Raw genomic sequence first — 11,124 nt, forward strand, 5'->3', positions numbered from 1 at the left:
ATATCTTCTAGTTCGTCACGGCTCCACTAGCAGACTTGTGCGGCTCTGGGCCGAGGCACTTTATGCCTTTTGACATTATTAGAAAAATGCATGTTGTCACAAGAATGCTGTATGTGTTAGAGAGACAGCAGTTCACTGCTCTGCTCTTTCCTTACAGTATTAATTGATGGATGTCTCTTTTTTTATTTAAAATAAATAATCTACTGATAAGAATTTAAAAATGAGTGAGTTATGTGTATATTAACAAAACCAAATCTGATGTTCCAATGTTGGAACGACGGTGTTTCCTTTCGGAGCTGTCAGAATGCATTTTACATGTCAACAAAGTAGGACCTTGTTTATTTTTTTGAGATTCGAGGTTAAGCTCATATTATTTGGATTCATTACACAGAGTAATAAATCCAAATCATTTATTTATAGTGATTTTGATTGATGATTTAATGATTACTGATTGCAGCTGATTAAAAACCCCCAAATCAGTTGGAATATGACCAATATTTAAAAGAAAAAAATACAGAAATGTTGGTCTACTTAAAAGTATTTCCAAATACCGTGTTTTATATGAGTCGATATTTTTATCAGGGCACTTTTTTTTCCATGAACTACTGCATCAATGCAGCGTGACACGCGGTTCTTCAGATCTTATGAATTTTCCCCCAAGCTTTTGAATTGGCTTTGCTTTACAATCCTCCCGAGGCAGCAATTGGAAACTTTCAGACCACACTTTTTCCTTCTACTAAACTTTCAGAGTCATGTGCCCAAGCACATGACTCTGAAAGTCATCTTTGGCATCAATTAGCTTCTGTGGGTTTCTCTTCTGGTGTTTTTAGATGATGACTGTTCAAATCCTCTGTCTCCTCCATGATTTCAGTGTTTTCAAAATGGTCGCCACATAACATTTCTGTATTAAAAATCCCTCATATTATATTCTAATCTGCTAGAATCACAGGGATCAACACTCAAAGCTTCACAAGTCTCCTTGCGAGTCTCTTGCCTATTATCTATTATTCAATTTGTCCACTAGGGGGAGACAAGCATGTATGGAAAGCAGGAACCTCTCTAAAGCTTCACTCAAACTACAGGAATAACACAAAACACACTTCAGATAGCATTAAAAAAGTCTCATCCCGACACGTCTGTGCTGATTCTTTGTGTTTTTTTTCGTTGCTGTTTTGTCTCGAAGGATCCGGGGCAGATAAACGTGCCGGTAAATATTCTGAAGCATTGTGCTTGTTCGTTCCCGTTTGCAGTGGGTTTTATTTCACCCTCCACACATTTCATTTGATTTGTTTTTGTTTTGAAACGCCGCATGACGCTGTGCCTGGAGACCAAACTACTCTTAATCAGTTTGCATCAGTTTTCCGTTTATTTGGGACACGTTTCACGTGTTGTCATGGGATGTTAATTTATGGTGTCTTATTCAGAGCATGATGAGTGTTCTCGACTTGTATATACATCTGAATCGCAACAGGAGTGTTTACTGTAACTTGTCATTTGTGTGTATGGGATTGACTGGAGGATATGTGTTGGATTATTAGACGTAATCTGATTTGTTTTTGTTATAAACAGTGTTTGTTTCGACCTTTTGCTCTCCCTGTCCTCCCCTCTTTTTCCTCCTCCTCCTCTTCCTCAGCCATACATGCCCACAGAGGAGGAGCAGATGGCTCCTCTTCCTCCCAACCCGTTCAGCGAGCTGTTGGAAAAGGAGCAGCACCACAAAAACGTGGAGAGAAGGCAATTTGGCCTCAGCGGTACGACACACACTCTGTTTGATCAGTGTTTAAACTCTCTCTCTCTCACACACACACACACAAACTCCTTGTGGTCAGTGGAAATCTGTGATGGTTCATTGTACAACAAAAATGTTGGGAGCCTTAAAAAATAAAAATAAAAACATGAGCTCAACAATCCAAATGCAACCTTCAAATTAAGAGCATTAAAAGAGAGATGAGTTTGAAGAAGAGAAGTTGGCTTCATTGTGAGGACAGTATTTCTAGATTTTGAAACGAAATGTTCTTGTTTTTCATAAAAACAATCTATTACAAGAAAAAAAAAAAAAACATCTGCTAGATGTCGGCATCTTTCAGATGAATGTTTAAAGTTTCAAGTGCATTTCTTTCTGCTCATTTAAAATCCAATTATGTCAACCGCTTGTTGACCGGCAGATCAGAGCAAACCCTCGCAGCCGGTGGTTAAAAACTCTATCCGTCTCCGGTCGGAAGCGCTGCATCTCATTAGCGGCGCCGTCAAACAAGTGGACAGCGTCAAAACTCAGGAGTTCACGGCCGAAGACGTCGCTGCTTCCTTTTGCACCACTCTGTCTGCACACACTCAGAATCAGTGCTAATCACATTATCTCTCTCTCTCTTTCTCTCTCGCTCTGTGTTTAGAAAGACGATCAGAACGTCAATAGTCCCCAGACAGCGGTTAAGGGGTTCACTCGTAGCTCGGCAGAGCTCTGGGCTCGCTGGGCCACGTTTTAGATGCGGCTGTTTAGTGCGTCCGTGTGTACGGGCGAGGGGCATGTGTTCACGCATGTGTGCGGTACACGTCCAAATGTTCTGCACCGTCGTGTGCATATGAAAGCGCCTGCGTGACAGGCCAGCGTGACTAACACAGCAGACTGAACCGACAGCAGGTCTTCACACCCTCCACACAAGTGCAGCCCGTTGCTATGACACTGTTGCCCCCACAGCCCCATGAATCCCCGGTGACCCATCTGGATGCAAGCTGAAGTCCGTCTGGAGAGGCCCGAGACATGCTGCACGCACACACTCACGCACACAGGCACACACGCCCACACACTAATGTGCTCACATGCAATTGGTTGCAGGTTGAGTTCCGATCGTCTCCTGTACGTTGTGGATGCTCATCGTTTGGAATCCAACAAAACTTGGTATAAAATATAAGTGCAGACTCATGCAGCTATGAAAAGTACTTTTTATGAGTTTAGTATTTATGGATGAGCTTCTCTAGAGCTTACTGAGACATTAGTCTTTTAATCCTGGAAATGTTCTTCAGGTGATTAAAGGCCGACTTAGTAACTGTCTTCATGTGGCTCTGAAGGTTCAGGTCAGAGTTCATCACTGCACCCAGATTTCAGGCCTGATCGCTGGTTTCTATCTGTAATAACTGAAGCTGGGCGCTGACTCGGTAACTTCGGTTTTGTTTCTGTTCAGCCCAAGAAAATGATGGCACATCCACACTTTGATTTGTTCTAAGCGTCTTTTCTGTGCTTGGATGGGTTTCTGATTCACTAAGTGACATTGTAATAAAGAGCTGCATACAATCTGCATAGATGTGGTAGCTGATCTCATTTCTGGTTGTAGCCGGAGCTGGTGGAGCCATGTAAATTTTAAATGGGAGGGGTCCCAGGATTGGACCTTGGGGTACTCCACAAGTGACTTCTGTCCGCAGCAATTACCTATTGATATAAAAAAAAAGTCCCTAATCCTGTCAAAAATATCCCTTGAAGCTAAGCTGATGCTTCAAATCTCCACATTGCTCATGTAACCGGTTTCCACCTTCATGCCCCACATGGATGAGACAAACGTCCTTATAATTAAAATCTCTTGATAAAACAAAAAGAAGAAAATAAATTACTAAATCTTCTTTTCATTTCTACAGTAGCTTGATCAGATTGTTTGGGAAGTTGTAGTTTGTGTTTTTTAGGAAGTTATGCTTTATGACGTATTACATGTCACAGGCTCCTTTTTGAGTAGCTCATTGTCAAAATGGGTATATAATAAGTAGGAAAATGGTACAAAAACACTTTAACTTGCCTGCATTTATGGATGAAAACCTAGATTTATCTTTCCACTATAGTCAGCAGGACGGTGAGGGAGGTAGAAAAAAAATCTTCAAGGTTCACTAACCCAGAAAGTCTGCATAAGAACCATTACACTTACTCTAGTATCTACTTCAGTTATTTGTAATTCATGCCAGAAAAAAAGCCTTTTCTGTCCTGCCAACACAAATGTAACTTTGAGATCGCCAAACGCTACTGCAGCTCCAACTGGAATCACACACGTCGATCAGTTGAGACTGTGACTGGACTTTTGGACAAATTCAGACACGTCTAGCTTGAAATTAAAAAAAGAGAAAAGAACCTAATCCTCTGTTGTTCTGTATGGTGGAGAGTATGTCATGCTCTGGGCCGCTTTATCTTTTAAGAGAATTGGGATTCTTGTTAGATCGCTTGTCATCATGAACCACCATAAGCCCCATGTTGAACTCATCACGTCTGCATAGCGACAAGTTTATTTCCAGGCGTTTTTAACGGCTTTACGTGAGGATCAAAGTTGACGCTTAGGTTTTGTAGTGTCGTAAAAGCGTCACCATGGGGGGAGCGGCAGCTGCCACTTGTGGTCAGCGAGCCGCCACTCAGAGCATTGGCCTCCTCACTGGGATATTGAGTCCTAGCCTGTTGCAAAGCGAGCTCAGCCACCCACAGAAAAAGAGTGATGGCAGAGAGAGAGAGCCCGATGATCAGCAGACAAGGATTTTCTTTTTCAAGTTTTGTGGGAAACCAGCTGTGCATGGCCTGATTCTAACATGTGTCTGTGTGTGTTGTCGCTAATCTCTTCCTCCCCTCCCTCTCAAATCCCTCCGACCTCATCCCACTCACTCCCTCTGTCGTCCCTCTGCTTTAACCCACCAACCCACCCCCACGCCGCTCCACTCCAACGCCGTGCTGCAATCCTCTCACCCGTTCCTCGCCAACCAACATCCCTGCAGATGGCGAGCACGAGCTAACCTCCGACGACGGCTCCACGCTCTCTCAGTCTTTGTCTGTCGCCCAGTCGCCGCAAAGCACTCCGGCTAAAGAAGGTATCGCTCACACAGAGGAAGATTGCACTGCTGTCTGTCTCGTGAATCTGATGTTCGTTAACATTTGAGCATGCCAGTGAGATGCTAACATCAACTAACGGATTTGAATTAGCGAAGCTTTTTCTACTCATTTGTTTTAACTTGATTGTGAATTAATCATTTTCGAACAAGCCAAAGCTTTTAAGATGAAGTTGTTTGATGTTTTGTCCTAGTCAACATATTTTTTTTACTTCCAGATTTAAATACATATACATAAACAAAAAATATAATTCTAAACTATGTTCTTTCATCAAGTTATAAGTACTTTTAATTCACTTGGGTACAAGATGAAACATTATGAAACTGGGGCTTTTAATTAGAAAATCCATCATGCTGGCAAATGTGACTTGCTAGTTTTCAAAAGCTTTCACTGTGGATATCTGTCATTTAGAAAGTTGGTTATCAAATTATAACTTGTGCACATGGTAGGTAATGTATTATTTTATAAATGAGTCATATCTCATATAAGCGAGGTGAATGGTTGGATTGTGAAATATTATTTTTTAGGTTAAGGTAAATGGTAGTGATTTATGCCATTTAAAATAAGCTAACTAGAAATTCTGTCTCCCAATCTGATACCATGTAAAGCTTATAGAATATATATCATTTATGTGCTTAAATACCTGCACAATTAAAGTTTGTGAAGGTAAGTATGCATATTTACTTTCCATGTTGATATGATGCATTGGTAATTTAGCATATAGCATGTTTTTTGGCTAAAGCAGGTTGTCTGTTACAAAAAATGTATGTCCACACGGGACTGTTTACAGAAATGTTTTCATCCACACAGAAACACCTAGAAAGCTTTTTACTCCCGCTGACCTGTAGGTGGCGCTAAGCAAGCGTCCGCACAAGGTTGCCATGAACACAAGAAACAAGAATGGCGAACAACAATGCGCGCATTGTCTTTCGTAGAACCTTAACTCCTGGAGAACCTTTAATGAGGTTCTGCTGAAGCAACGTCACAATAACAAACATGGTAATCTGGCATTGTTAGCTGCAGCAGCCAATGCAGTCTTTTCACTGTCAATGAATCAGGATGAACAAGACGCAGACTGTTAGGAGGCTCCCACATCCACCAAATGAGCTGCACAGTCATCCGTACAGTTCAGGAAAATGGGCAGTAAATTTTAATTAGTCAATATAGATGCTAATCTAAGATCAGACAATATGCCGACGACAGGAGTTTGAGTTGATTCAGGAACTCCAATGACAATCAGCAAAATAAATAAACATATTTTTTCTTTCAGCTTTTTATTGCAGTAGTCTTAGAAAGTGTAGATTCAGAACAAACCATAACCAATAAGTATAATACCTACTAACTCTGAATAAAAACATATGGATACACTTGCAACTAAACATACCTCATCATTTGGTCAAACTCTCAACTTGATGCCATCAGCTGTTTGGTTTACGGCCGGGTCGGTTTGGATTGTCTTTATTTTCTAAGTGAGTAAAATCATTATTAGGATGCTGCGTTGTGTATTTGGTGATGTTAGAAAAAATGTCTGATATTAACATTTGATATCAGACTTGCTTCATCCGAAATATTTCAGTGAAACAAAGTCAAAACAGAAGAAATCCGTATGGATCGCTGCATCTTGGTTAGCAGCGATCCAAGCTATATCTGCATCCTTTGAATAATTCACCTTTTCAAAAAGAGCAGCTCTATGCAAACAGGTAAATAATTAAAGTTAATATTCCATAGTGTGTTTATTTCAGCTGAAAACGAGCATAAAATGTCCTCAATATAGCGAGTAACTCACCTTAAGGACAAACTCAAGTGTTTTTTTTTTTGTATTCTTTTAAAGCTTCCACAAAATAAAATGCACAAAGTCTACTTAAAGACTAAATGAGGGAAATCATCTTTTTTTTTTTCTTTCTGTCTTCCACTGGTTTAAAATATCACAAGCCCTCCTGGTTAAGTCGAATAAATGCTCCGGGATGACAGGCGACATGACGTTGACCTACAGTATTTTCTCCTTTAACACGTAGCTTCTCACATCTGACACTTGAAACTGGTTAATGCACCTCAAAGAGACACAAAGATCACGCTCGACCCATTAGCTGGCGTAAATAACGGCACCCGGGAATCGAGTTCCTGTCAACTTCCTCCCGGCACAAACACGAGAAACCCCTCCCAATAGCAATTACCCCTATGACATCGCCCTAGCTCACATATTCTGACATATTCTAATTACGGGGTCAGACGGTTCTTGCGCTGAAACCAGGTCACCGCTCAGTTAAGTCAGCCTGCTTGTTCTCAGGTGTAAATACACAGGTAGGTCCGTATGAGCAGCGTTGCGTGCGAGTGAGGTTCATGACACTGTTTTGTTAAATTGAAAAGGAGGGCAGACTCTCTGGGCTATGAGGTCGCTGGATTTTGTTAATTGTTTTCACATGCTGTAAATTACAAAATGTGTGGAGCACGATGAGAGGAAAAGGGAAGTTGAGCGCGGTTTGAAGGGGAATTAACGTGTTTGGTAAATCCTGTCGTCTGGGAGGAACATACGTGCGCAAATCTTTGTCTATGTTCTGCCAGTGTCCAAAAAAAACCCCACAGTTTTGTAATTACGGTGTTTCTGTTTAAATAAGAAATTTAATTAAAATCACTGATGGATGGACATCAAACTGATGTTGTTATATCACGCATTCCTAGTATAAATACATTGGTAGAAAATATGGTATTTTTTTAGAGGCTCAAAGAAAAATAAAAAGGTGATAGAAAATAGCTCAAGAGGAGTGTGGAAAACGTCTGCGGTCTGAAGCAGGGGGCTGGTTGTCCCGTTAGACCGTCAGTTCCCAAAACCACACACAAAAAAAGCTTGTAAAAACGCACACGGGGTCAATGCGATCCCGACGGACCACGCACAAAGTATCAAGCTCGTTGGATTTGATCGTAAGACTGCGGGAGGGTCAAAAAAAAAAATGATTGTATGTTTTTCCTAATTAGGTGCTAGCTTCACACTGCCTTCCTCTCCTCCCTCCAGAGAACCACACAGGCCTGATGAACGGCAAGGACAACCACGACGACGAGCTCTCCAAGCGCGTCAGTCAGCTGACCACCAGCGTGGAGAGCGTGGAGATCACCGTGCGACCCGGCGAGAAGATCGAGGAGCCGCTGTCCCCCGAGAGCTCCCCCTCCAAGTCGCCCAACACCAAGAAGAAGAAGAAGTTCCGCACGCCGTCGTTCCTGAAGAAAAGCAAAAAGAAAGAGAAGACTGAGGCCTGAGAGAAGCGAGCGGGCGAAGTCGGGAAGAACGCGCCTGCGGAAAGAGGGTGTCGAATTCCCCTTTTTTTTTTTGTCAGTCCGTTTCTGTTTTTGTTTTTTTTATATTTGATTTTTTTTAACCAGAGGTTTTATGTACAAAAGGCAGAGGAAAGATTTAACAAGAAAAAAAAAAACAGCAGTTTGGGATTTTTATGAAAAAGTCATTTTGCAAAGAAAGAATGTTTGTGAGATTTTGGGATAGCCGGGTGTGTAGGCCCACCGATTAAAGCTGCAGCAGATGGGAGCGATATATATATATATATATATATATATATATATATATATATATATATATATATATATATATAGTACAGACCAAAAGTTTGGACACACCTTTTAATTCAATGAGTTTCCTTTATTTTCATGACTATTGACATTGTAGATTCACACTGAAGGCATCAAAACTATGAATAACACATGTGGAAATATGCACTAAACAAAAAAGTGTAAAACAACTGAAAATACCCCTTATATTCTAGTTTCTTCAAAGTAGCAACCTTTTGCTGTGATTACTGCTTTGCACACACTCTGCATTTTCTTGATGAGCTTCAAGAGGTAGTCACCTGAAATGGTTTTCACTTCATAGGTGTGCCCTGTCAGGTTAATAAGTGGGATTTCTTGCCTTATAAATAGTCATGAAAATAAAGAAAACCCTTTGAATTAGAAGGTGTGTCCAAACTTTTGGTCTGTACTGTATGTATATATATATAAAGGGCAGGCGTGGTTGTGTCTATATACCTGATATCTCATGCAGTACTCCAGCTCGCTCCTTGGAAGTGTCACTTGTAGATCCTGAATAACTGGCTCCTCTTCCCCTTTTTTCTAACCTCGGCTCAATACTAAACTGGAAACCTCTTTGTCCTTCATATATTCTTTAATATTCCACCTCGCTCATATTTTGTCTCACTTTGTCTGCACAGAAAACATAAAAATTTAACATCACACTGGAAAACTAGTTTTGGGAAATAAAAGCAGTCGGAGGATTTCAGCTGATGTATTTGCTGTGGCTCCCAAATTACTCTTCGTGACTTCTTTCTCTGAAGGAGGATTGTGGTTTATAGATGTGGTTAAAGATCGTCAGAGTAGATAGCGATGAATTCTGGCTGCTTCTAACTACATTATCCCATATTTACGTAGCATTTTCATACGGCGTCCTCTTCATCTCTCTCCGCTGTTGTTTTTGTTTGTCTAGATGACTGGGAGAAAATCTTGCTTTAGTAAAGAGACCACTGTTTGTTTCATGAAATGTGATCTTTTTTTTATTCAATGCAGCTTTAAGTCCGTCAGCCCCATGTTGCACTAGGTTTGGGCCAGTTACCAGCTTCAGTCTTATACAGGTGCATCTCAATAAATTATTATAAGATCATTTATTTCAGTAGCTGAAACTACACCTGTCACAATAACAAATTTTTCTGGATAATAAATTGTCCCAGAAATTATTGCGATAAATGATAATTTTGTCGTTTTGAGATCATTTACAAGTAATATATGCAAATGTGCATGTATTATACTAGTAAAAGTAAATTTTGTCCAGAACACTCCATACTGGACCTGGAAGATATTTTAAATGGCCAAAATAAAACACAACAACCAACAACGGAAATAAACACCTCACACAATCGATACCATAAATAAAATATATTGTTATATCTTTGTAACTGAAAACATTTAAGATTGAATTGTTACCTAAGACTAATACAAAAAAAAGCATTTTAAAACAGAAATTTGGGCTTCATTAAAAGTATGTTTAATGCCTGCTTAGAGATTATTATTAAAAAGGTACTTTTAATCTGACAAACGAGCTTCAGAAAGCATATTCTGATTTACTGAACGTGACTGAAATCTTTTTTACAGATTTATATTTTAAATCCCTGTCAGGGGTTGCACTTCAGTAATTAAACATCCAGCTAATGCATCTGAAGTTTCCAACTTTAAAAATAATTCCCTAAATTTTGCAACACTGATATAAAACCTCCCTCATCAAAAAAAAACCTTACAGGAAGTTATGCACAAACGTAATTTTGGCCTTCCTCGTGAACTAAACACGTTCTGCTGATGTAACTTTTGCATTTACATTGATCCAAACACACACATTCAGTGCAGGTGCTAAAACTAAAGGAGCGCCACCTATAACTCGTTTTAGGTACTGCAGGGTTTTACAAACTACTACAAAACTTAGCAGGTGTTGATTCCTCACATTTCATTTGGTCTACTTCTCAAAATAACAGACTGGTACAGCTAACATAACTGTAATAATGTTATATAATGTGTCAAATAATTGTTGCTTTTTTAAATTCAAAATGGTATCAATTATGTTACAGATTTTCACTGTTATTGTGTAGTGAAAATCTCACACACTTCTAAACTCGAGTCCCGACGTAGTGCCTGCTTTAGCTAGAACTGGATATCATGGCTAACGTCGTAATCCCGAGGAACACTCGGTTCCTACTTAGCACAATAATGTAAAAACTGGATATGCTGGCTGTTGACTTGCAAATTTGAGCTTCTATTCTGTTGTGCAGCACTTTTCTTGCAGAATATAATGTGGGTTTTTGTTTTTTTCTTTCACCGTAGAAGGAGATTATGAAGTATTTGGTAGAATTCGCGCAAGTGGCAAGCGAGGAATGGTGTTCGAGAAAAGTCAGGGCCAAGAAAGTGAGCGGAAAGAAAAGAGAGGGATAATCTCGGGTGAAATAAAAAAAAAGGTTTTGATCGGATCCTGTTCGTGTCTTTGCTGTTGTTCAGAACGCATCAACCGATCGGCCCCAGGCACGTTGCTCTTGAATGTTGTGTTAAACAGATACGTTCTTGATCCGTTTCTGATTATACCCTTGTCTGCACAATCTTATTCGGAGTCCAATCAAAGGTCCTGTAATAGCTGTACAATGACAGCAGGTGGCAACATTATCAGTAATAAATGCATCAAAGTGGAAAAGAAAGCGTCCCCGGTATATTTTGGATGCTTACATTATTTTACTCTCCAT

The 11,124-nt window shown here is 40.1% G+C and overlaps 1 protein-coding gene across 8 annotated transcripts in view; it reads left to right on the forward strand.

Moving 5' to 3' along the window:
* add3a (adducin 3 (gamma) a) overlaps window positions 1–8,398 on the forward strand; it is a 109,204-nt gene extending 100,806 nt beyond the window's left edge. For 5 of the 8 annotated variants that reach the window (XM_032563555.1, XM_032563558.1, XM_032563559.1 and 2 more), the window contains 4 exons: window positions 1,184–1,207; window positions 1,634–1,751; window positions 4,738–4,830; window positions 7,860–8,317. In XM_032563555.1, the coding sequence (XP_032419446.1) occupies window positions 1,184–1,207; window positions 1,634–1,751; window positions 4,738–4,830; window positions 7,860–8,101 (477 nt within the window). In that variant the 3' untranslated portion in view covers window positions 8,102–8,317. Of the gene's footprint in view, window positions 1–1,183; window positions 1,208–1,633; window positions 1,752–4,737; window positions 4,831–7,859 lie in introns of all 8 variants that reach the window. The other 3 variants (XR_004339377.1, XM_032563561.1, XM_032563560.1) reach the window with 3 other exon arrangements.
* Window positions 8,399–11,124: the final 2,726 nt, after the last annotated feature.

This window comes from Xiphophorus hellerii, chromosome 5 (genome assembly GCF_003331165.1).
Source record: "Xiphophorus hellerii strain 12219 chromosome 5, Xiphophorus_hellerii-4.1, whole genome shotgun sequence".
NCBI lineage: Eukaryota > Metazoa > Chordata > Actinopteri > Cyprinodontiformes > Poeciliidae > Xiphophorus > Xiphophorus hellerii.